The following is a 26625-nucleotide window of genomic DNA, read 5'->3' on the forward strand; positions in this document are numbered from 1 at the left end:
TGTGTGTGTGTGTGTGTGTGTGTGTGTGTGTGTGTGTGTGTGTGTGTCATCTGATAAACCTTTAGACTAAACGCGGAACAAACAGCAATCTTTCATCAATTAAAAGTATGATATGCTGAGATGGCTGCCAAATAAACTTTTAAGGATGAGTCAGATAACACTTCAGGCTTCAAGTATATTAATTATTCCAGAACACAAGGAATGGAAGCAGATACAGGGGAATCAGGTTTTCCCTTCATCGATGCTTGAAATCTGGTCCAATTTAAACTAACAGCTTCTAGTGGACTGTTTTCTAGAGTTAACTAGTATGTCCTGCACAGGCAAAGAAAATGACTGTTCAGGAGCAGACAGAGTCAATGTCCAATCACCCACGCCATCAGGTGAAGAGACTGTAGGTCTGGGCAAAAGATCTTTCCCTCCTGCTGAGACAGCAGGTCTGGAGACAGAGGAAGACACAAAGACTCTGCTGTACAGTTGCAGGAGATTGGTAAATCATAGTTGACATGGCCAACCCAGGGCAAAGAGAATCATCTTTGCCCTGTTCTGATATAGTTTTCTTCCTACCTTCTGCATCAGTGGAGAGTGGGAAAAGGCATACATTAGAGTCTTTCCCCAGTGGAGAAGGAAAGCATCCGACAGGGATAGACTGTTTCTGCCCGTTCTGGAATAGAAGAGGCAACACTTTTTGTTGGACCTCATTGCAAACAGATCCACATATGGGTGATCCCAGCTGAAGAATATGGTCTGAACCAACTGATACTTCAAGGACCATTCATGCACTATCTCTGCTAAGTCGATCTGCAACTACATTGTTTTACCTTGCCAGATGCAAGGCCACAGGATAGACATCAGGAAGGAGACACCAATACTATAGATTTACAGTCTCTGCACACAAGAGCAGAATGAACACCCATGCTTGTTGATGTTCTACATTGCCGACGTACTGTCCGTCACTACCTGCACCACCCTTCCTTATAGGTGAAGGAGGAAGTCTTGAGGGCCAAACAAATAGTTCTCAATTCCAACACACTGATGTGCAGGGTGTCTCCTAATAAGACGAATGCCCTTGAACTGTCAGCTGATTAAGATGAACCCCCCCAACCCTTGTTTGAAGCATCCAACTTGACTATCAGAGATGGATCTAGGAGACTGAACTATATACTTCTGAACAAATTGTTCTCACTGACCACCATTTCAGGGAGGCTATGATGTTCTGAGGTATGATGATCAACATATGGAGGCTGTCCCAACTTGCTCTGTAGACCCAAGACATTCAATGCTGCATAGGTCTCATTCTCTGATAACAAAACGAGTAACATAAGTAGTGGCTGCCATAAAGCCCATGAGACCCAAAAAGAATTTTATTCTTTGAGTGACACACCATTGAAATCTTTCATCTGGTAGAAAAGCTCTCCCTTCCACTGAGTCTGGTATACAGCTTGTAAAGGGAATCCTTTGAGTAGGTCAGAGAATTGACTTCGGGTGGTTGAGAAGAAGTCCAACAGCTGAAAAGAGATTAGTTGTAAAAACAATATGGCTTAACAGGTCCTTGCATATAGCAGCTTCAGTAGCCAATCGTCCACATGAGGGTAAACAAAAATACCCTCATTCCTCAAATGAGCGTCTACCACAGGGAGGCATTTTGTAAAAATTCTGGGCACTGTGGAGAAGCCAAATGAAAACACCTTGTACTAAAAATGGCATCTGGCCACCATGAAACAGGGGTACTTACAATGAGTGACAAATCAATATAGGGAAAAAATGAGTCATTTAAATCAAGAGTTGTGAACCAATTCGTGACTGAAAGCGAAGAGATGTCAACATAGGGAACCAGAACTTCCAAATGTGGTTGTTCAAGTTGCTCCAGTCTCGTATCGGATGAAATCCCTCCCATCCTTCTTCCACACCAGAAAGTAATGGAAATAAAAGCCATGACTCTGTCCCCGCTCCAGTATTTGGGGACCTCCACAACTGCTCCCATCCAAAGTAATTTTTCTAAGAAGAATACCCTTGTGAGAGGGGTCCCTGAAGAGTAAAGGGTAAGGGAATAATGGGGAAGGATGATCATCAATCTTTTGAATTGTATGACACAGCCCCTTTCTATCATCTCTAGAACCCATTGGTTCGACATAATTTGTCTTCATGTGTTAATAAAGAGGGCTAGTCTCTTTCCAAAGAAGGGGGCTGACTGGTCCTGACTGGCTGGTTCTTGATTTTAATCATCTTGTCAAAATTAAGGCTTGTTGTTTCATGATGAAGGCGCTGATGAGGAAGTGGATTGTTCAGATTTAGACCTCGGGCTGAAAAAGGCCTCTTATTATGCTGACTCTGGAATGCTGCAGGTTGTTGATATTTTTCATGTCTCTGACCTGACAAAAAGTAAAACCATGGTAGAGCTGTCTCTGGTACCGGAAAGAAGGAGTAGAGGGTCTACTCCTAGCACAGGAAATCATACCCAAAGAGTAGGCAGTCGATCTCATGTCCTTTTGTTTTTCTGCCTGCAGGAGGTGATCCAGAGGGTGGTACAAGGAGAGCCACAAGTCTCTGCACTTTTCCTCTATCTTCCTCCTGGAAAGGATGCAGGACTGGATCTGAGACAGAATGCACCAGGGATAACAGCAGATCCAGAGAGAAGTATGGAGATCCAGCTCTTTGTGAAGACCCTGTATGGGGTCCCAGGAGGAAGAAGCATAAGGTGTTCCAGGAAAAGACCAGCAGCACTTTCTGACCACTTCTTCCTAACAGGAGACAAGGGAGAAGATCTTGGAACCAGGATAACATGCCTCTTTTTGGATGACTTGTGTTTCACACTCAGAACTAAGACGTGAACTGGAGCTGGAAGATGAACTTGGGCTGCCATGGTGACAAAGCTCTCCAGAACTGAGGATATAGCCGGAACGGAGCCAGGAACTGACAACGTATCTGACAATGTGGACAACCTCAGATCCAACATTATAAATAAATCCATCTTTCTTGTTACTGAAGGCAGGTCTGGAACAGATCTCCACTTTGGAACTGTAGAGGCCCTGTCAGAATCGGATGGATCTGATAGTTCTAGTTATGATGCCCAGGAACCGGCACTGCTAACAGTGACCATTTAGTCTCTATGCCTCTTTTTCTTCAGCGCTGTGACAGACTGAACTAAAGGTGCTGATGGCCCAGATTCTGATACATCAATCAGTTCCATCTTCCTGGATCCAGAAGTGGAAGTCAGAACCGACTCTGTTCCATAGGAGTTCCATCAGGGCCAGGTAGCTGGGACGAACGAGATACACAACCAGTGGCCAAACTCTCTCTCAACCTCTCTTCCAGAACAGGGGCAGTCAAATCCAACCACATGGCACTTGCTTTGGACATCTGTAGCCTCAGGGGCTTAACGGAGGGAATCTGCAGGAACCAAATCAGGCCCTGACAGAGGTTGCAGCTTCTTGAAGCCATTCAGGTCACTGGGGCAGAGACTGGCCTCTTAGAGCTAGGATCCAAAGCCTGAGTGGGTCCAGAGGTTTTAGCCTTGAGAGCTTCCTTTAGAAAGAGGAGCTCTTGCAAGTCTCCCTAGCTTTACGGTCTCTGGGAATAAAGGTTTGGCAAATCAAACACTCTGTAAGAGACAGTCCTTCTTCCAGGCACTTAAGGCACTGCACATGGTCATCGGTTAGTGGGAAGACAGCCACGCAGCAAATGCACTTCTTGAGACCTGGCTTCCTCTGTTTCTTCATTTCCTTCATAACCCAGAATCAGGAAAAACACAAACTCTACATAATTAGCTAATACTAACTATTCCTAAGAAACAAGAAACTCCAAAGAGACCGGAGTAGTTCACATCTGACCAGGCATATGGTTGGAAGCAATTGAGGTGGTGAAGATGCTCCTCTCCTATATAGACTTGCCCTCAGAACACCAGTGACCCTGACAGGAGAGGTGGGAGGCACAAAAGAGCTCTGGCTTACACAGCAAGAGGAAGGATCTACCACAAGGTACCACAAGTGGGAACATACAGATCCACTCAGGGAAGAAATGCGTCTGACAAAGTGGGTATTTACCCACGAAAACTTATGCTTCAATACGTCTGTTAGTCTATAAGGTGCCACAGGACCCTTTGTCGCTTTTTACAGATCCAGACTAACACGGCTACCCCTCTGATACTTCAGGGAAGAAAAGCTCATTTAACACTGTACAAGGTTAACAACGGTCTCCTTTGGTACTTTACCATTCTGTTATTTTTGCAAAATGTATGTGTATGCATCCATTACATTCCCTTAATGTAAAAATGTATGGCATATATACATAGAGGATAAATCTTCTTTTGTCGAGGTAGAGCAAGGTAGAACTAACTGCAGCAAATGAAGCAATCTGTAGTACATCCTATCACAGGTGAGAAAAGTGTCGCAGAAAGAAATTTTATGACTAGATGACTTTAGAAGGGGATGTATGGCATACAAATTATGTAAGTTATACAAATGAACATTTTACCTGTCAAAGGCTGAAACTGTGCTGATAGCCAACAACAAGTAAAGGAAACTCTGAGCAGGATATGCTAAGGCCTTGTACTGCTGTAGCAGGTTTGAGAGAGTGGATAGCTGGTTTCCTGCTAGAATGTATATTACAATAATGTTCCACACAGCATAGCCAGCAAGGAAGCCATGAGAAAAGAGTCCAATCACCCTAAATGGATAAGAGATTGTTAGAGTTTTTGTAAATAGCTGTAATCTCAGCAAAAGTTCATGGTCCAGACTGTCATAGAAGCTAAAGATCCATTCCATCGCTGCCAGGACAGAAGGATTGTTCCTTACATATCATTTTCTAGCAATGTGTCCAGTCTAGTTTAAAAAGTCTCAAGCAATAGGGCTTCCACCTCTTCCCTTGAGAGACTGCTTCACAGCCTAAGAGGTCTTATTAAGGAAATTTTTCCTGATGTTCAGCCTTTTCTCTATCCCATTACTCCTATAGTTATAGGAGTTATATTCCATTGCAATGCTCTAAATAATTCCTCTCCAAACTTGATGTTCATACTCTTCAAAGATAGAGGCTATGTGCACTCCTCCCTGCTGTAGCCCCCCAATTCCATTTTAGTAGTGTTTTATCCAAACTATATGCATCTTTTTTCCCCCTGATAAGTCAGTCCCTCCAGCCCAATGATAATTTTTGCTGTTTTTCTCTGAACTCCTTGCTAACATATTGCCCAGAAGTGAACACAATGTTCACACAGTACAAATACACCAGAGCCAGATAGAGAAGAGCTATTATTTTCCTGCTCCATATCATAATGTCTCTGCACAGCCAAAAATCACACTGGCCTGTTTGCTACTATATCACATTGCAAACTCGTGTCTAATTTGATTTAAATTTTGCTCCTAACTCTTTTTCAGCATTACTAATTTCCAAGTTTTTCCCTCATGAGCTATGTATTTTTCAAATATTTTCTTCCCAGATGCATTACAGTAGTTACGTATATCTCATTTTTAATCTCTTTCCTCTGTAGGTCCCTTTGTATTACTTCTGTCCTCACTAACATTTGCACCTCTTTCCACTTTGGTTTCATCTGTGAATTTCAAAGAGTTTATTACTTCTTCAAGATCATTTCTGATGACGTTAAATAAGACTGGACCTAACACAATCACTAATCACCTCATACTAGCTCATTACACTGCTATTTATCATTACATTTCCCTTAGGGTGTTACAACCTCTTTTCAGGCTAGTCCATTTGCCTTTTTTCTACAAATGGTACACTAAAAGCAGCTTCTGAATTTAATTCAAATTAAAAATCTGTTCTTTTCTAAAATTATACATGACACTTTTATGGTCTCTCCTACAGTTTAAATTCTGGCTGCTATACTGCAGCTTTCCCCCCTGCCCCTCAAAAGCAGGCACTCTCAGTCAAAACAAAACAAACTATACTATAATTTGCTAGAGTGCTGATAAGCTTTAGGCCTAGTCCATCAATAGAAAAGCTTGCAGTTATTCAGTTCTGCACTCATCCATTGTTTGTTGAGTGTGTCCAAAGAGATTAAAAGAGACATTTACAAGGTAGACAGAAGGTGTTCACTTCAAAAGCATTCCCTAGCCAGAGAGAAAAAGAAATGGATTTCACATGAAAGTCCCTTTTCTTTCATCAAAATATTGACCTATCAGATACCTGAAACCACGGTGCACTGAGAGTGCCACATCCCTAGTGGTCCATAAAGCCTTTACATCCATAAATACATCAATGTTTTCTGTGGTTTTAACCAATTCTGTGCGGTCAGCTGCCTGGAAACGCCCTGAAAAGAAAAACAACTTTACTCAATCATGGAGATTATTACTACTGCCTATTATTTGTATTGCAGTAATACTTTGCCCCTTGTCTACACTAGAAAGTTTTACTGACATTCTGCTACCAACATAGCTATTTCAGTAGAATGCATTTACATGAGTACCAGTGCAGTGTGTCCTCAGGATCAAGTTGTATCAGCAAAGGACATGCTGCACTGTAAGCAGGCATCCCAGTGTCTCCCATATCACCATCAGGCACACTATCAACCAGGAAATGTTTGCATTATATTGTGGGATATCATCACTCCTCTCTGGGAACTGTGGGAGTTTGGGATCAAACCCATAATCCACTCTTTCATGCTGTTTTTAAATCCCTCATTTCTTGCATCCAAAAACATAGATGCTGCACAGACCAAAGAATCTCTCTTGTCTATTTTAAGGTCAAGGCAAGTGATTTTTTTATATTTGTGGAATCTTGGTGACTCATCATATAAAGGGGATACTGAGGAGTGGATGATACAGACAGTGAATGAAAGCAACCAGCTGCTGTAGATATTCATTGACTAGCTGCACACAGGGGAGCGGTGGTTCTTGGCACCGAGTGGTGGGACCAGACTGTGATGCAAACTGGGATGACCTATAGAACTTTTGGATGCAAAGGGTCACATTCCTGGAGTTGTGTTCTGAGCTCACCTCAGTCCTGTAGCACAGACACTCCAGAATGAGAGCTGCTTTAATAGCAGAGAAACAGATAGCAATCACTTTCTGGAAGCTTGCAATCCTGGATTGCTATCTGTCAGTAGACAATCAGTTCAGGGTTGGAAAATCGACAGTGGGGATAATCCAGCTGCACAGGATTGTGACTCCGAGCACCGTGTAGGAAATAATAGATGGATTCTTCCCTAACTGTGGTGGGGTGATAAATGGAATACATATCCTGATTCTGTCCCCTGCTCCTACCTTACAGCTGAGTACATAAACAGTGACAATCCCCAAGACGTCCTGGCAGAGTACCATGGAAAGGTATCCTACCAGGGTGAGAGAAATGTTTCTCACAAAGATACGTCCAGAACTACTCACTTGTTACAGGGGAGCAGAAAACTAAAGATAAATGGTCTTCTCTGCAAGGGGCAGAAGGCCCCTGGGACTCCTGGAGAGCAAGTGAACCTGTCCATATCAAAACCCTCCTTCCCCTCCCAAAGCTACCCACACACTGTTTTTAATCTCTTTCCTGAACTGGATGCAAGTAGTATGATTTGGAGTTGATATCCTGCATCCAATCAGTTTACAATGGATTTTCTGCAAAATCACATACAGTAGTATGAATGCTCACTTACTGGGTTCTGTGTAGCTTACAGTCAGTGCAAGTATGTTTTCTGTTTTTAACATACTGAATTGTACTTGGTTATTGTCAAGCATTGCCAGCGAAAGTACTGGCAAAAGTATATATTTGGAAATGGTTTTGACTGCTTTATCCTGATTCTCTGTTTGTATTACTTACTACTGCCAGTTCACACCCTGGAAATAAACTGGCTATTTTAAAACAGAATTCCTTTGTTCCCTGCCCATGCACAGTTGGCTGCCAATTTGAGAGGGGGGGGAGAAAACGGTGACCTCCCCTCCCCAGTGGGCCCTGGAGAAAGTAAAAAAATGGCATGCATTAACAGGGACAGTAAATTACACCTACATGAGTTCCTGCCCCCTTCCTCAGTGATTAGTTCTCTCTCTAGGATCAGCTGGGTCTCAAAGAGGTCCTGATGTCAGACTTGCATCATCCACATCCCCCTCCTCAGCAAGCTCCTCCTTGGTCTGCAGTTCCAGGGTGCCCTGCTCTGGAACTTGCATTTTTTTAATTTAAATTGGATTTTTTTGATAAAATGCTTTTTGAGGAAAAATCCTATCTAAAGATAGTTTTAATTAAGATATCTTTGATCTATAATGTATCTCATCATGGAATAGGGATTATAAATTCTAATTCTACAGTATGAGACAATATATTCATGTAATGTTTAAGAAAAATTTTGTGAATGAGTTCCAATAGTTCATGAATTAGGGACCGAATTTTATGGGGTTCCAGGGGCTTCTGTATAGATTATTTAGATTAATCTTTCTATCTACCCAATGTGACTCAGTGCTTAGTCTAGAAGATACCATCAGAGATGCTTAGTTTTGCAATTCTCAAACTGTGGATTTGTGTTGCCAGAGATAACATGCTTGTTAAGAGCAAAAATGTTTTTAAATAAATAATATATAGAGGTGAGAAATAATAGACCTCAACCCTATTGTCCCTCTGCAAATTTGTGTAGCCAGAGTCAATCCCTTACCTCTCTCTAAAAGTGCAAAGCTTCATAAAGTTCAATGAATAGAAGATTGTTGGGGGCAGAACAGATCTGGACATGGAGAAGAAATATGGAGATAAATGTGAGAATGGAGGACAGGCAGCAGAAACAAAAGCGAAACTGGAATATGCTGCACAAACAGTCTTGAGGTCTTTCTGAGTGTAGCCTTCATTGATTTGAGATCTACCATACCGTTCTCTCACTAAAAGGGAAAATCTATAATGGCAACAGGCCGTAAAAGAGACCCAGTTTGGGAATAAGAACCATTCAAGAAATATATGTTTGCTGATGATGTTTTAAAGAAAGTCACACCAGTGAACTGGTTGAAGTCACTTAAGCACTTGGATTCAGAGACTATTGAAGTGATAATCTCACTTTTAACAGCAGTAGCTTCTACTACTGGTGTAGAAAGAGTATTTTCTTCCTTTGGACTAATTCATTCCAAATTGAGAAATCGTTTGGGACCTGAAAAAGCAGGAAAGCTTGTTTTTCTTTTCCAGATTATGAACAAACAGAAAATGAAGGTGAAGACGATTGAGTTAGCTGCAGAAGCCAATATTTAAAGTTTCTCATGTTGACCTGGCTGACATAATCGATTTAATTTTAGGTTTTTTTTACAAAAATATTTAATTTAACTGTTTTAGTTAAACCGATTTTAACAAAAACAAACCTGATTTTAAAAAACTTAAATGTTTAAATTCAAAAATTCGTATGCTTGTTTTGTTAAAATATTATGCTTGCTGTTGAAGAAAAAAATCCAGAATACATAACGTTGTTGTTTTAGTTAAATAAAACAATTTAAATGTCTGTTTGGTGATGTTCTCCTCCTAATACATCATGGCAAGAAAATCTTCCAAATATTAATGATTAACCTGTTGAATTGGAGATAGTTCACCTCCCAATGACTTCATAAATATCTGCTTCAGTTACCTTTGGTAAATGAAATAACCAATCATTCATTTTCTGATATAGCTGTAAAACTAATCTGAAAAGTTTTCAAAATAAATCACTTTAAAAATGTATAGTGTAGGTTTCATTTTTAGAAGGTACACATCTATCTCTGAGTTGTGAAGAATATGTATTAAGGTTACAACAACCAACAAGAATACACTTTTATGTAGAAATCCATGATTAAATCGAGTCTTTCTCACTAGTGATTTAAATCAAATCTACCCTGGCTCCACATATTAGTGGCACCTCTTGGGGGAAGTGCCAGACTTTTTGTTGCCTTCCTTTTTCTTCTGTAAGCTTACTGCAGCTCCTTCCCCGTTGCCTGGCATGGGCCCTCATCCTTGCTGTATCCCCCCCCTTCTGCATCTCCTTTGCAATATCAGTATATACACATCTTGAATCCTGTGGGAATCCACAGCTGTGCCTGTACAACTCCATCTGCTTCACAGACTGAGGAAATCCAGGACCTCTTTCCTGGAACAAGTAGCAGCACAAGGTTTAGTTGGAATCATGCTTGTACAAGAGTGCTTGCGGAGGTGGCAGGCAGGTTAAGAGGTATTTTCAAAACATGCTGGCAAATTTAAATGGCAGGCAGGCTTCCAGTCACTGCGAGCCCTGTGCAGCAGAATTCAAAAATTTGACCAGAGAGGTCGCTGCTGCAGGGATAGCTGCATTGTGGGCTTGTTGCTGGAGGGCTGCATTTGCTGGTACAGATATTTCTGTCTTCTCACAGGCAATTTGATTGCACAACTATCAGGGCCGGCTCCAGGCACCAGCCCAGCAAGCAAGTGCTTGGGGCAGCCAAGGGGAAGGGGCGGCATGTCGGGCTCTTCGGCGGCAGGTCCCTCAGTCCCTCTCGGAGGGAAGGACCTGCCGCCGAACTGCCGCTGAAGAAAGCGGCGTGGTGGAGCTGCCGCCAAAATGCCGCCGATCACGATCGCGGCTTTTCCTTTTTTTTATTCCCACCGCTTGGGGCGGCAAAAACCCTGGAGCTGGCCCTGACAACTATACTGATAGAGGTGTTATGTCACTTGGTGAACTGGTTTAATTTTGCCAGCAAAAGTTCAGGGCTTTGTTGGCTGGACTCAGTTTTTAGTGTGGATGCATGCAGAGCTGTGCCGAATAAAGTTTTGCCAGTAAAACCTTCTAGTGCAGACCAGACTTTAGAAATCTCAATCAGGATAAGGGCCTTGTTATGCTGGGTGCTGCACAGGGAGGAAGCATTTAAAACATTTTGGTCCTTATGTTCCATAATACTTACCAAGACCCCAAAACACAACTAGTTTCAATAATAGCTTCAGAACAACTACAGTTTTCACTTAAAAGAAAAATGCTTTAGCATCCCATTTTGTCTCCCATAAAAACCTCTTTCATCCCTCTTCTTTTGTATTCAAAAAAGTATATGAACATACAGGCCTTCCTATAGTACGTTTTCCCTAAAATTTCTCACCAGGGTAGCAACACTGAAAATACTAGCTAGATAAATCTCTGTCATCTTGACTTGCTCTGAGCAGGGTCAGATAACTCTGTGATTAAAAAACTAGTGTTTGTGGGACTCATGTCAAGATGAGTGCAATAGTAATTCTTGCTTTCCATTAATTTAACTTAGGGGAGCGTGACATTTTCAGACAGAATGCTCTACTTCAGAGTACACAATGATATATTTTAAGTCAAATTACACATATGCAGAAATTTGATAACTTTACAAATACACCTTTACCCCGATACAACGCTGTCCTCGAGAGCCAAAAAAATCTTACCACGTTATAGGTGAAACCGCGTTATATCGAACTTGCTTTGATCCACCGGAGTGTGCAGCCCCGCCCGCCCGGAGCATGCTTTACTGCGTTATATCCAAATTCGTGTTATATCGGATCACGTTATATCAGGGTAGAGGTGTATACATAAGGCCACATGCTCAGGTGGTTTTAATGTTGTAACTATTTCTGCAGAAAAACACATCTGGACAACTTCTCTTTTTTAACAGGGCAGCATTAACTTTTTCATTATTATTAAAATATCTGAAGTTACAAGAATGAGAAATTACTTACGATTTTTTTCAACAAACACCTTGCTCACAGGCTGGCTAGCACCAGTGGGAGCAGCAAACACAGGTTGCTGATCTGGACTTTTTGTTTGTTCATCTTCAATAATGTCCTCTTCCTCCACTCCCAGTTCATTGGAACATTGCATTTCTGCTGGCCGAGTCTTCCTATCATCACAGGATATGTGGAGAGAAAAAGAACAACGTCTAAAGCTTTAAAGACTAATGCTCTAATACTGTAAACACTTAAGTACATGCCTAATTTTACTGGTATGAATAGTATGGAATACTCACCTATAAAAAGTTTCTTCTGCGTGCAACTGCTTGTAGGATTAGAGCCTAAAATTCTTCTTTACGGAAGCATAAAATCACCATCATCAAGCAAACCCCCAATAACTATTTTAATATTTTACTTTTGTTTTGTGACAAAGCACTCAGGTGGGAAAAGAAAGACATGAAAAGATTATTGTAACAGAAAGAATGCAGAAGAAATAAGTTAAAGAAAAAAGCTAAAGAAATTGAAATACTTAGGCAGGAAGAGAAACAAAAGTGTTTTAAAGGAGCAACATTCAGAAGCTGAAGGAAAGTGGAGACAAAATAAAGAGCAAAAGTAATGTTCTAACAAAGTTAAGAAATAAGAGTGAAAGTTAAAGAAAAGCAGAAATCAGATGATTAGGTTATATCTACACTACAGACTCCAACCAGCACAGCTATGTCAGTCAAGGGTGTGAAGAGGTATGATCCCTGACTGCCATAGTTGTGCTAGCTGAAGTCCCTAGCCACACTTTTACTTGTATAGCTTGTTTTATTTGTGGGAGGTTGTTTCACGATACCAGTACAAAGCACAATATTGCTGCATCCACACTAGGATCACTTTTGCCAGTGTAGTGGTGGTATTCCTATACCGTTAAATGACTCTAGTACAGATATGGCCTATGTTACATATTCTGATTTATTTTTTAATGTATGTGATTTAAGTATTGTATTTATACTATCATGTTCAAATTGTAGTGTAGATTTGAAGAAAGATTAAATTAATAAATTGCCAAAATGTACCTCAATATTTCCTAATACTAAATTCTTAGCATTCACTGTGACCATGGATTAAAAAAACAAAGTTAATCCCTGACCCTGTAAAGATTTACATACACGCTTATCTTTGCGCACTGAGTAGTTCCAGAGACGTCATGTCTTTGCAGGATCAGGGCCTTAAATACTAACATATATTAATACATTATCATAGGTATTCTTCGACAAGAATTATAAGGCACCTTAGAAGCTCTCACTTTGTTTTTTTTCGATGTTTACGAATCACTGTTTCTTCAGAGGGCTGGGGATCCATGCCATTTCCAGTCTGAAAAAAGGATGTGATGGGCACATTCTGCTGGGTGAAAGAGGTCTCAGATTCTGAAGATTTAAAACAAACCACAAAAATAATCTAATCTGCAAGCTAGTACAGATTAGGAAATGTATGCACTGAGACAGTTGTATAACTATAATGCAATCACTGGGAACAAAAAGCACCATGTTCGGAGTTTCAGTTAATAGTAAATGTTAACACAGGATCATCTATAATTCTCCACTTCCAAAATTTGATTTTTCCATTAATCTTGTGACAATTTTTAACCTATTTATCTTTTAATATACTTTTAACAATTTAGGAATTGTGATTGTGTGCTGCAGTACGGTGCCAGTAAACTAAAGTGTTACATGTTTTCAAAGTAACACTTCCAAGTGTTTCAAAGGCAGCTTTCACAGCAAGGACTGGTGTGCTGTTTGTCTCATTAAAAATATTAAATCTGGGATCAGCATTGGAAAGCAATTCTCTATTTTTCACGCTAAGAAATAATCAAAGCTCTTACATTATTTTTTTATGATCACATAAAATCAGCCCACTATTGGTCTTGAAATCTTTTAGCAGATGCAGACACCTCAGCATATTTGCTTTTGGACTGAAAATAGCTACTTGAATAATACAATATCCTAAAAAATATTACAAGATTTCTCTAATTTATTCCATTGTTAAAATCAGCAAATATTCAAATTCAAAAACTAGCAGTAATGAAACACTGGAACATCAAATATTCAAAACTCAGGAAATTCCAAAATATAAGTTTCTACTAGAATACTGATTTGGCCCCAATTCACATTATATATGCATATATTTTATGGCATAGATTATAAAATCTAGCAGCAGTAATAAAATATGGCTCATATTTAACAAGATAAACAGGAATAGAAGATACTACATAGGTGCAAGACGGCAGAGTTATCACTCCAGTAGAAACCTGAACATCTAGAATTGCATGACGCTTGAGTGTTGGATTTCTCAACCTAATGCTTCATTGATATGAATTTTCACTCACTCCAAGGATTTACACCAGAGATGACTTTGGCCTGTCATCAATGCAGATGGACTTATTCTAATGGTTTAAGAAATAGAAACTTAAGAAGTGGGCTAGCAAGACTTTATGCTGCCAAGTCTAATTCCATCTTCCATCCTTTCTGTCACTCTCCACATACCAGGAGGCATTCTCTTCTTCTTGCGTTTCCTCTGAGGTGGAGCATCCTGAACCTCAGGAGTTAGAGGCTCGCTACTTTCAGATGGCCGACGGACAGCTGCGTGAACAATACCCTCTGAAAAGCAGAATAAAAGAAAAAAAACCTCAGTTCAATGGTAGCGTGAGCCTTCCTGGGAAGGCAACCAAGGCATATCTGCACTTTGTATTTCTTTCTCTGTTTAGCTACTAGGTGGAATTCATGTGGAACACACTTTATGAACAATCCATCTCCTCTGTGAGATGTTAAAGAATACCTGACAATATTTAAATCTATTACAGAAACAGGCATAGTAGTATTTACTTGGATTTGTGTTGAGTCCATTCAGAATTTAGAGCACTTAGTAAAATGATCAATTTGAAAAGCATCTCATAGCTGTGGATGACTGTCCAGTCTCAAGGACCCAAGCAACTGAGGTAACCAGAAAGGGAAAAAATAGCAAGAAAAAAATTCAAGCAATTTTTCAATGCTGTATCAGCACCTGCTGCTTTATCAGTAACCAGAATGGAGGGGGAAAAGCCCAATGACTTTAGTATTCAGACTATAATTCTAACTAATACCGCTTCAGAATAAAAAAAATCATAATGTATAAAAACTGTGACAGATATGGCAATTTCCTACAATATCTTTAGGCGATCTTATTGAATTACATTTAAATAGCTTTGGAGTCCATTGTATTATAAATGCAAGTTAATGTATTATTGTGGGATCATATGTAACTTTTCCAGGGGAGAGACATGGACAATGCAAACCCTGGTAAACGTTAGGCACTTCAAGGACTATCTTCAACAATGTAACAGAAAAGAAGAAACTTTCAGGACCAACAAAGTTAAGTGGGGGTTTTTTAGGAAATATATGGGGGAAGGGGAATGCAAATCCCCATGTCAGGACCTAACCTTTTGAAGCTACGCCCTGAGAGGAGAACCACTGGCTCGCTGATTACCTATTCACGGTTTCTGAAGATCAAAGACTCAGGCTATATAAAGGAAAGGCTAACTGATGCATGGGGTGCTTGTTCTGAGGGAACAGCTGTTAAGAACTTGTAACTACAGAAAAACCCCATGGTGGGATTTGAAGAACTGCTCATGTCCCAGAGCCCTTGCTGGAGTTTGGGGTGATCTCTGGTAAGTTTATTAGCATGCGTGTAAGTTCTTTTATTGTTTTTAATACGTTTTCTCTGTAATGCTTTCACTATAAGAATATATGTACTTGTTTATATGTTTGTAGCCTCTGATGAGAAAGCAAAGCAGGCCTTCTTAGGCAATCTGATTTGCTGGGGAATTCGTAGTGTAGGGAGAGAACTTTGCAGCCCAGAAAAGCCCCAGTCAGGAGGAAGAGAGACACAGGTCTCAGCCCAAGAGAGGTGATGGCTGGGGAGCCAGAACCCTAAAAGTGGGTGCCCTTGCTGGACCATGATGGGGAAATACAAGTGCAATTGCTTTGAACTGTGACAATAACCAATGAAGATGAATGAGCCAGAAAGACTAAAAGTTGCCCTGTTAGGAATGGTAGGTATGAAATCCAAATTGCTATTTGTCAGGAGATCGGCTACAGTACAGAGTTCCTCCAGCAATCCAAGTATATCTTTCACTCCTGGCAGCTTCTTACCTAGTGCATTTTTTCCTTTGGGCTTCTTTCTTTTTGGACGACTAAGTGGAATTTCATCTGTAGGATGTAAAATAAAGGAAGTAGTTACACACTATGGAGGAATCCATCCTCTCTTTCTAACAACTCTACCTCAACCAGAAAGGGGAATCCCTTTGGAAGTGAAGAAGATTGGAGTTTCCTAGCCCCCTTTTTACACAAGCCATGACAACCCCCATCAGCAGAGGAAAGAGAAGGAAGAGTACAGCAAGGAGTGGGGAAGTAATAGAAAATAAAAAACCTCGCAGACTGCAACATATGTTAAAAAAACACACATAGGGTGGGCTTTAAAAAAAAAGGAAATTATAATAATGATGCAACATAGAAAAAATTTCTCATATAGAGCATAGTGTCCAATTCTGGTCACTTCACCTCAAGACAGATATAGCAGAGAATGAAGTCCAGAGAAGGGCAACCGTGAGATGGGGCCTGCACAACGAGTGACTTTAAAGACTCTCTTCGCTTTTCTAAGCTAAATAACTCTCCTCTGAAAATAAGGCCCCTTTAAAGTGTCTCAAATTGACCACTCAACAGCATAAGGCACTTTCTAAAATCTTGACCCATGTACACATTAAGCACTAAATAAATAAATTATAATAGTTAGCAATCAGCTTTTAAGCAAAACATTAAAGTGCAGGCACTAAACTTTAAAAATAGGATCAACTGAAGTCAACAGGAACTGTTAAACAGAAGTATATCCATGCACAGCACTTAATACTCAACAAACTCACCTTGGCTTCCACTTCAGATCCAAGATTTTGCCATTTAAGTTAAATTAAAAAAAGAAAGTTAGAAAGGAATATAAAAAGAACAAGAATGTTAGTTTTGAATCAGTTACAACACAGAACTGTGTTAGAGCTCACAAAGCGATTGGTTTATGGGGTCACAGAACTTACACATAAGAGCCGTCCACCTCCCCGGAACCCTATTTCTTTTTATAAACATTTGAATATGACAAAGTTGAGGCTGCTTAGCAATAGACAAAACAATAGTCTGTTTGCTTCTTGTGACTATGTACAGTTTCTTGATTTGTTAGCTGTTCATGAGATTAAAACTTTCATTTTACCTGGTTCTTTAATTGGAACCTGTCTTACTATCTGACAAAAACTAATGGGAGAAGTTATATGACAGTGAAGCAAGCAGCTAACAAAAAATATTCAGACTCCTCAATGGTATTTATGAGCTACTATGTACATAGGTCTTAAGGCACTGAAGAGGATTTTTGACTTAACAGACCATAACAACTACCTTTCCTATCATCAAAATCTATCTTGGCTCATGGATCATTGAACCCTCAGAACCATAACTCTCCATCTTTTGCATCAATATGGTATACATAGATTTTATTATTTATACCACACTCAAAAGTATGGTAGGCACCAGGCTGATTTAAAAAAGTCTCTGCCCCAAAGTGCTTGCAATTTAAAATATAGACGAGAGACAGCATTCAACAGCAATAAACAATGAGGCAAGGGCCAGGAAAGGAGAACAAGGGGTTGAAAATAGAAAAGTTACTGAGACTGAAATAGTTTTTAAAATCTTTGATGCATTTTTCCCGCTCCAAATGACAGAAGCAATGAGATGATATGAATTAAACTGTTTCCCAATCTATTTACAACATGAAACTTCTTTTGTACTATATGATTGGAAAACAAGCATCCGATACCCCAAGACCTCTGGAAAGTCAAAGGAGGAAGTTACACATACCCAAATACTTACATTTTTAAGGTACTTTTTAAAAATTAGTAAAAAAAAAAAGTTGTTTGCTGCTAAGCTAAAACTTACATAAAAATGTTAGTCTATTGCAAATTTTTGTGGTGAAATACAAAACTAAAATAAAGCTAGGTTTATAATGAAATTGCTGACACAGCCTTAACCCTAGCTTCACAAATGCAAGTTTAATTTTATTTTAAACTTTGTTTATCACAGAATTGAAAGCATATTTGTCTCTTTAAGACACTTAGCAAAATCTCACTGAAGTCAGTGAGAGCTTTATGAGATTTTTATTGAGCTCATTTTTCTTAATTTCACATTTTTCAAGAATATTCCAGTTCACAAAAATTACCATATTCCATATAATCAGTTAATCTTACCTTGGAACTGGGGGAAGGGCACGGGGTGGGCACTGAAATAAAAAATCTTCCATCAGTATGTTATGAAACCATCTCCCTTCTAAGCCCTTGCTAAGCCATTTCACAGAAACCAGCTCATTCCAAGCATGACCGACACATCCAACAAATATTAAGTCTTCTGAAAGGCGATTCTGAACATCACATACATAAGCAAATGTACACAATTGCATTGAGATCCTTGGATGGAAGGTGCTATGTAGAAATGTAAAGTAGTATCTAATACACATTTGATGTCAATGCCTAAATTCTGATATGTGCTGTATTTTCGAGAGATACTATAGACCAGGGGTTCTCAAACTAGGGACCCCTCAGGGGGTCACGAGGTTATTACATGGGGGGTCACAAGCTGTCAGCCTCCATCCCAAACCCCGCTTTGCCTCCAGCATTTATAATGGTGTTAAATATATTAAAAAGTGTTTTTAATTTATAAGGTGGGTCACACTCAGAGGCTTGCTATGTGAAAGAGGTCACCAGTACAAAAGTTTGAGAACCACTGCTATAGACACCTCAGAGGCATATGTAGCTGTTCTCTTTAAATATTTTTACTTCTCTTATAATAAACTACACAAACAGGAAAGTTAATTCATCACTCCAGTCAGTTATTGAAAATATTATCTACAAAAACACTGCCAAAATTTAGGCATTTAATATCAACATATTTGCAGATTATAGTATGAAGAGTTGCAGGTACTTTACTAGTGAAATTATAAATTTAGAGATAGAACAGTCCAACATGATAAAATGTGCAATAAAACACAACCTTTTCAAATTATTTTGACCATAAAGTCAAACCTACAAAATAATAAAACCTCTTGTTAACAAACTAGCTGAAGCATAGCTCACACACCTGATACATTTTTCTCACCTAGAAAAAATGAGGCAGCTTAGATTCAGATTTTGTATTAAATAAGTGAACTGGACAAAGGAAAAAATCCCCATGCTCTAAAGATTCTATTTCAATTAAAAAAATACACAGATAATGTAATTAAAGGCTGCCTAGAACTGAACTCACCACTTGTTTCTTCCCCATACCATTCAAAGTCAGTCCTTGAGAGAGACACTGAACAGCTTCCTAAATCCGACAATGTCGACTCTGACCTCAGCTAATTCTGCACTAAAAATAAACTTCTGATAGACAGGATTAGCTGGACATGAACCTTGCTGTCCCTGATATCGCTCTTATTTAAGTCTATGGGAGTTTTGCCATCAACTTTCCAAATGGAACAGCAGTAGGTCTTAATGCTGCTTACAATTAGAAATCCAAGATCCCATGACCCTTTACTCACAAGAGTAATCCTTATCCATGCTAGTTTAATTGAAGCAAGTGGGACGTCTTGTCCGAGTGATGGTTTGCAGGATTGGCCTCAAGTCTCTGTCCTGAGTTTTGGCCATGCAGAGACTGACTGTAAATAATATTTTCATGCAGGTGTGGCTGACCCCATCAATCAACATCCACCTAGCTAGCTGCTACTTACCTTTCCCATAAGTGTTAACAGAATTCTATACAGAGAGTATGGCAAAAAAGTGACAAAATGTTGGTAAAGCGAGGATAAACCCAAAATCAGTCCCATTTTTGCTTATTTCTATAGCACCCATTATAAGGTTTCTAGAACACTGGGTAACTTTAAAATTAATATCTGAAAACCTTCAAATAACTTTATGTAATAATTCTGTATGCAGTAAACATGTTTTGTTACCTAAATGTGATAGTTGTAAAGAGCTGTAAAGAGACCAAGAGTTTCTCTCAGATATTCCTCAAAAACAGAACAAAAAATTTAAAACAAAAACAGTTGCTGGCAAGGTCCTTTCTACTCAGATTTTATAAAAGATCCAGCACTGTGATATGTACAACAGTTTTAACTCCATTTCAGATTTCAAATGACCAGGACCTGAAAAACCTCTTTTCCCAACTCCATAGAAAAAGCGTATTGCAGTGCACCTTTGCAGATGAACATTATAATAAAACTACCACTAAATATTTTCTGTTTATAGAGCACCTTCCATGCCAAAGGATCCCAAAGTGCTCCACAAACTATATATGGGCAGGACTGCCGAAACTCAGTATTTGAGTGTGCATGTACTGTTCCAAGGGAGGGTGGAAAGAACACCGGAACAAGTCTATTCTCTTGCTCCCTCAGAACAGTATCTTTATTGTCTAAGCAGGAATGCAGAGCAGACAGGATCTTGGTTTTTAAGATCACACCCAAAAGTGACCCAGGCTAAATTGCACTGAACTGAATTTATTTGCCACAGAAGCATAACGGGCTAAGTCAGCACTGTCCGGATTTAAACCAGTGGTTCTGGGGAGTATAGGTACTGCAAGTCCTGAGGTTTAGACCATTATTATTTTTATAGCTCTTTACATCTTCAAAACACATTACATTGATTTAAAAAAACCTATGATATAAACATATTTATTATAAGGATAAGGAAATCAAGACAGTAAGAGAGACTTGCCCAAGCCCACAACAGAACAGGGATCAGAAATTCCTGGCTGCCAGTTACATGAAACCATGACTATGTTCATGTGCAAAACTTTGCTAGTTATTTGATCAATGAAGGGGGGTTAATATGTCCTCTTGGAAAATGTCACTCTTTTTGGTCTACGTTGGGAGGGAAAGGGTTGCAAAAAAAAACCTGGTGAACCCCAATAGCGACAGCACCAGTGTAAACAATGCTCCCATGAGCACTAGCATTCTTAATACAGTGTTAGGTAGGTCTGAGTAGGGTTAACAACACTGTTAAAAAAGCTGGTGACCACAGGAGCTTGGTCTACGCAAGGGTTCCCAATATTGCTACAACTAGGATGCAACTGTAAAACACACACTGCCTGCTCTGCTATTCCAGCAAACTGATTTTAAGCACTGCTTTTAAAGCTGTAGTCTGCTAACATGGCTATGCTGGCCAGCTCGGATGGGGTGCAGAACTTTACTGAATGGGCTTTTTAAAAAAACACTTTTCAAGATTGGTCTGTACCATGAACAGTTCTTAAACTGCAGCTTTTAATCAAGATCGGGGTCCCAGTTGCACAATTGAGGTAGCAGATGCAGGTCAGGTTGTGGCCTCAGAAAGCTCAGCAGGATTAAAAGCCTCCATATAGCCATCTGTGTTACACACTGAACTGGGGCTGAAGGGGGGGGGGGCACTGTGACAGGGAGAGGTCAAAACCCCTGCCTCCAACCTGAGAGGAAAAGGCTATAAAACTCAAAAGTAACTCTGAGAGTTCACCCTCCCATCCCGTACACTCCCCCCACGAGGGGACCTTCCCTTCCCACCCTTTCCCCAACCCCCCCCCCCACTCTCTCCCTCCCCACCTACACACGACCCCCATGAGGGAGCCTCTCCCCACCTGCAACCCCCATGCTCCCCCCACACTCCCCACCTGCAACCCCCAACACATTCCCCCCATAAGAGAGCCAGCCACAGACGCCCCCTCCCCTCACTGCGGGAACCTGCCCCTCCCGTACCGCCGCCCGCAGCCCAACGAGGGAGCCGGCCCAGGCCCCTCACCTGGCGGGGTCCCTGCGGCGGGGTCTCCATGCCGCGCCCTGCCTGGAGCTCCCGGCCGGCTGCACAGCCCGCCGCGCCCGTCGCCAAGACGCTGGAGACGCGGGGGAAGGGGCGGGTGCTGCCAGGCAGGGATTTCCGGGCGGCACCAGGGGCTCAGCTAGCGGGCTGCGGGCCTGGAGGTTAACGCGCCCCCCGACCCCGCCTGGGCCTAGGCTACACAGCGAGGTGGGGCCTGCCCCTCCCCCCCTCCCCCCAGCAGCAGGGACACCCCCCGGCCCGGCCGGGCTGGAGCCCGCGGTGCGTGAGGCGGCGGCTGCTGATTCCCTCTGCCCAAGGCGGGGGCTGTAGTGTGTACATGGGCTGCGGCCGCCTGCCCAGGGGAGGCGCGGGGCCTGGGGGAGGGCGAGCTCGCGGGGCGGCCTGGTGTAGCAGCCGCAGCCCCCTCCAGCTCGGGGCCCCGCGGCTAGGCGGGGTTTGTGCGAGAGCCCCAGCGCCGGCAGGCTCCGTTTTCCTTTCAGGCCCCCCAAGACCCCGGGGGGGAGAGGAGACCCCCACCCTGCTTGATCGCGGAGCCATCGCCCCTAGCCGGCTCCCCTCTTGGGCACTTGTTTCACTGTAGGCGTTAAGCAGGCCCTAGAGGACAGCCCCCTCCCCTTACAAGCGGGATCTGCAGTGAGTAACCTCAGTTTTAAGTGGATCTTGAAATGTTTTCTTTAAACTGGACAAACGGGGGGTGGGAGAAGAGAACCCTCAAGCAGAACACAATGATGAACAGCAGGGGCCCCGAAATAGAACTTTGCATGGCCCTACTTGGAGCCTTTGCTCTATTACCAATCGAGTTCGCTCCCATTCAAGGTTCCTTTACAGTCCTGGACAGGAAGAATCAGAAGGGAAAATGGGGGGTTGCGCACTCAGACTGTTATAGGGAGGGAATAATGTAAGTACAGAAATAAATATTACAGAAAAAATGGAACCAGCAAGAGGAATCCAGACTAAGAAAAACAAAAAAAAAAATACAGATTTGCACAGTTCTAAGAAAATCTAAACAGAACTCCCACTATCTAAACTAGGCTCTCAGATCAATGACTGAATCACATATACTCTCAAAGGGCAAAGTACAGGAACGACCAGGATGGTATGAAAAAGCTCTGTGTGGCTTGTCAAATCCAACAACTATTTTCCAACTCTACTATTTCATTACAATATGCTTTTAATATCACCACTTTTAAATGTTAAGGTTTTTTTTTTATTATTTATTTAAACAGCCTGGACTGGCAATTATGAGAGAGCAAAGATTGCATTTTAAAAGCTCTTAAAGGAAAACAAATGTAGAAAAGATAGGAAGACCACATACACTAATGCCCAAGATGGCCTGTGATCAAAGGAACAGATTGTGAGGAAACACACCTACACATGAACACTGCTTAGTGCTTCAGCGAAAGAGATATACCATCACAAGGTTCTTGTCAGTTTGCTGGTAGTAGGGAGGGAAAGGTTCCTTCCAGTTCTATTCCTTTACATTGTCTTGTGTACTTTACACACTCACCCAGAGTAGTGATGTAGTGGCACATGCTAGTATAAGATACCAATCTCTAAAAGTGCACTCAACTGTATTACCTGGGTTTAATGTGTATTGTAATTTTTAGCTGGAGCAGTCAGTAGGTGTAAGAATTGTACTAAGGGAAAACCCAGAATCTTTTCTATTAGACTTAAGAAACCCACACACATAAGTCAAGCAAAAGTTAAGGCTATTTCCTGTAATGGTGAATGACTGGTGCAACACCTACAGTAAAAAACTCAGGTGCATAAGGCATTGGACACTGAGCTCTGCACTCTTGCTTCCCCTAGCTTTGGAAATAAAACTTTTTTTTACTAAATGCTTTAACCCTCTAATTGTTGTGGTTTAAATAAATTAAAAATGACCAAGGAAAAGGAAGTTTTACCAGTTTATCCAACTGACCTTGCAACACATTTCAGTTATACTGATTAGGATGAGAGAACAGTGCAGAGTAACCAAATGCAAGTAAGTACTTGATGAGTTTATAGTGTTATACTTCTACATAAACTAGGACATGAGAGGATTCAGTTCTAAAGATACCATTATTCTTTAGTATATTACACACACACACACCCCTGTCATTATCAAGCATCATAAATACACATTTGCTTCTACTGGACAACAGTAGATTACTAGTATAAGCCGAGATGCACCAAAGGGAGTCAGGAGTTAGAGTTACCAGCAGCTTTCCTTCCTTTGATGGTGCATCTCATTTCTAAATCGTGGGCCAGAAGCAGGGTGCTGCCATCAATCAATCGTGCACATCATCTCCCATTCTTATTTACTGCTGTGTTTGGGAACCCTTGTAACCAAAGGACTCAGAACCCAAGGATGCTCTCTTACACTTAGGCACATGAGTAACTTCACTGATTTGACTTCAGTTAGACTAGTCATGTGAATAAGCATTTGCAGTATCAGGCCCTTAACCTGCTCCTGCTTCTAGACTGATAAACCTGCTGTTGTAAATTGCCTGGGTTAACCTGCTATGGACTAGATCATCATTACATTTAGTCATGTGTCTTTACAAAGCTGATATGTCAGCATCCGATAGCTGTAAAAAAAATTAAAATAAAGTCAATTTTATTATACACGTGAATGTGAGTTCTGGAGTAATTTGTGTTGTGAATAGCATTAAACCTGTATCTCTAATTTAAAAAGAAACATCAGCTAAGAAACTTGTTTGAGACAGAAGCAAGCAGTAGAATAATACATTTATAAAGCTCTCTCCCCTGCAGCATCAAGTCAACCTACTAAGCGTATTCCAGACTTGTTACATCTTGAGATAATCCCCCATAGTTTTTCTTTGGGAATACAGAAGCATCATAAAAATCAAGAAGCCTCTAACAAAAAGGAGGTATGGGAAGCACTTTTTCTTTAACCCAGGTATGATTAGACCACACAAGTACATGCAAGAAAACAGATCTTTTATTTTTGTAATTCTGAGAGACTACAGCACTTTTTTGGTACAAAATTGATGTTAAGCATCACATGTTGCAGTAAGAACTACAATGAAGACAGTATGATTATCTTATTTAGTTTTTTTCCTAATCCCCCTGCGAAATCTCTCCACACAAAGATATATTCTTACAATTCTGACAGGATTATTCTTGAGGTAAAACGTAAGATATCATCTTTGTGAAGCTGCCTGCTTCTGAGAATTATGGCTGAGTGTCTGAACATATCCATGTAGCAGGGACCCACTGGGGCTCGTCCTGTGCCTGATGGACTGCAGACAGCAGCTGCACACAGGCCTCTTGTAAGTTGTCGTTTACAATCACTTGATCAAAGAACTGACCAAACTGAGCTTCCGTTTTCTTAGCACAATCCTCCATCTCCTGCAAGTCTTCCTCCTGTAAGAGACAGTACAGACCTATAAAACATTATAGTTTCATGTGGGACACTTTTGGATGGGGAATAGGTTTATCCAAGTTTTCACTTTCTACCCTTCCAAAGAGGAACTGGAGGTTGGTTGGCTAGAAGACAGAACTGGGAGTCAGGAGATTTGATTTCTCTTACCAGCTCTGCCATTCACTCAGTATGTGACCTTGGGCAAGACACTGAGCCTGTCTATGCTTAAGTTTCCCAATTTATAAAATAAAGATACTACTACTTCCTTACCTCACAGAGAGGTTGTGAGGGTTAATTCACGGATGTTTTTAAAACACTGAGATCCTCAGATAAAAGATGGCATAGAAATACAAAGTAATATTATTATAATAAAGCCCTTCTATTCTGCCCTGGTTCCGACTGAAAGTGGTGCAGGCATCCCTTCAGGAAACTCAGTTACTGTATGTCAACGCCAAACTATTTGCATGCATGTCCCATTATAAACCTCATGCTTCTTGGAATAAGCTCCCCTGTATTAAAATATGATCACATGATATTCGTTTGAGAATAAGAGAGAGTTCTTGCATGTAATTTTCAGTGGAACTCAATTCTGCAAACCAGCTGCAAGCAGAAGCGCTGACTGAAGTCATTGCAAATTCCACAGGACTTCCAGGATCAGTTATTTTGCATGTCTTTTCAGGGTAGGGACCAGTTGGAAAGCCACACCATAGGCCAGATCCTCAGCTAGTGTAAATTGGGATAGTTCTAGTGACTTCAATGGAGCTGTGACAATTTACATTAGCTGAGGATTGTCCCTGTCTGTAATTATTAACACAAGTGGAAATTATTCTGATTTATAACCCATAACAACTCTAAGATAGGCATGCCATGACAACAATAATCAATTCTAAACCTTTGGAGCACGACTGATTGCTTGCATGGTTCACAAGAAGTCTTCCTTTACCCCCCATGTGCTGCATTGCACAGTTGCCTAGATGCTGTGAGGATGCTGTTATCTGCCTCTGAAGTATCACTGTACTGGCTAATGCTACAGGCAGAATCCAGATGTGATAGACCAGAGAGACGTCTGATCAGTTTTGCCACACCTATGTTCCTAATCTGTATTTCAGTTTGTCAGCAATATTTCCCCAAATTCCATGTTTTTAGCTATGTAATTATGATCACCCCCCACAGACAAAATGAAGGACAATTTTTAAAACATACTGTGCTAGATAATAAAGGTCAAACTGAAGATTAAAAGTTATAGAAACAAGTGTGACATTCTATTTTTTAATCTTGTTTAATTTTTGTTAAGTGTCTAGACATAGTAAGGCATCTATAATTTTACTGTAATATAGGTAGGAATGCATCACATGCAGACCACCACCACTGTGCTTTTGTTTGAAGTATTAACAGCTGATGTCTATAGGAAAAGGGACTATGACAGCACTGAAGGAAAAGGGTTCCACATATTTCAATTTAAACAACACGGAAGTGCCTACCCAGAGATCTAAGCACCTTGGCTATATACTACAAAAACAAACCAAATAACGCAAATATAAATACAGAAAGCAGACTTCCTCCAAAGAATCCCACTCTAGCCACATATCCCAACCTCCAACCCTCTGTACTCCACTTCCACTCCAAAACACCAGGAAGAGAGACAGGCTTCGCAACATGTACTGAATGTCCTCAGATCTGATTTATTTCAGAACAAAGACACAAGGGTCCTTTAAAACATTAATACAATATAGGAACGTGGCAGGTTCTGACTGAACAATCACTGTTGCACCTCCTTCATTCTCTAAAA

At 40.8% G+C, this 26625-nt stretch overlaps 2 protein-coding genes across 4 annotated transcripts in view; both read right to left on the minus strand.

Moving 5' to 3' along the window:
* TMEM237 (transmembrane protein 237) overlaps positions 1–21480 on the minus strand; it is a 28522-nt gene extending 7042 nt beyond the window's left edge. Inside the window, exons 1-9 of one of the 3 annotated variants that reach the window (XM_024200396.3) lie at positions 21431–21480; positions 17882–17913; positions 16520–16530; positions 15753–15809; positions 14109–14222; positions 12872–12992; positions 11593–11753; positions 6136–6259; positions 4471–4662 (exon numbers count right to left, since the gene is read on the minus strand). In XM_024200396.3, coding sequence (XP_024056164.2) covers positions 4471–4662; positions 6136–6259; positions 11593–11753; positions 12872–12992; positions 14109–14222; positions 15753–15809; positions 16520–16530; positions 17882–17913; positions 21431–21460 — 842 coding nt within the window. In that variant the 5' untranslated portion in view covers positions 21461–21480. Of the gene's footprint in view, positions 1–4470; positions 4663–6135; positions 6260–11592; positions 11754–12871; positions 12993–14108; positions 14223–15752; positions 15810–16519; positions 16531–17881; positions 18198–21430 lie in introns of those variants that run through there. The other 2 variants (XM_024200395.3, XM_024200397.2) reach the window with 2 other exon arrangements.
* Positions 21481–24395: 2915 nt separating this feature from the next.
* MPP4 (membrane palmitoylated protein 4) overlaps positions 24396–26625 on the minus strand; it is a 51032-nt gene continuing 48802 nt past the window's right edge. The window contains exon 22 of the mRNA XM_029910526.1: positions 24396–24838. Within this exon, the coding sequence (XP_029766386.1) occupies positions 24647–24838 (192 nt within the window). The 3' untranslated portion in view covers positions 24396–24646. The remainder of the gene's footprint in view (positions 24839–26625) is intronic.

Source organism: Terrapene carolina, unplaced genomic scaffold (assembly GCF_002925995.2).
Source record: "Terrapene carolina triunguis isolate 2854851 unplaced genomic scaffold, T_m_triunguis-2.0 Scaffold62, whole genome shotgun sequence".
Lineage (NCBI taxonomy): Eukaryota > Metazoa > Chordata > Testudines > Emydidae > Terrapene > Terrapene triunguis.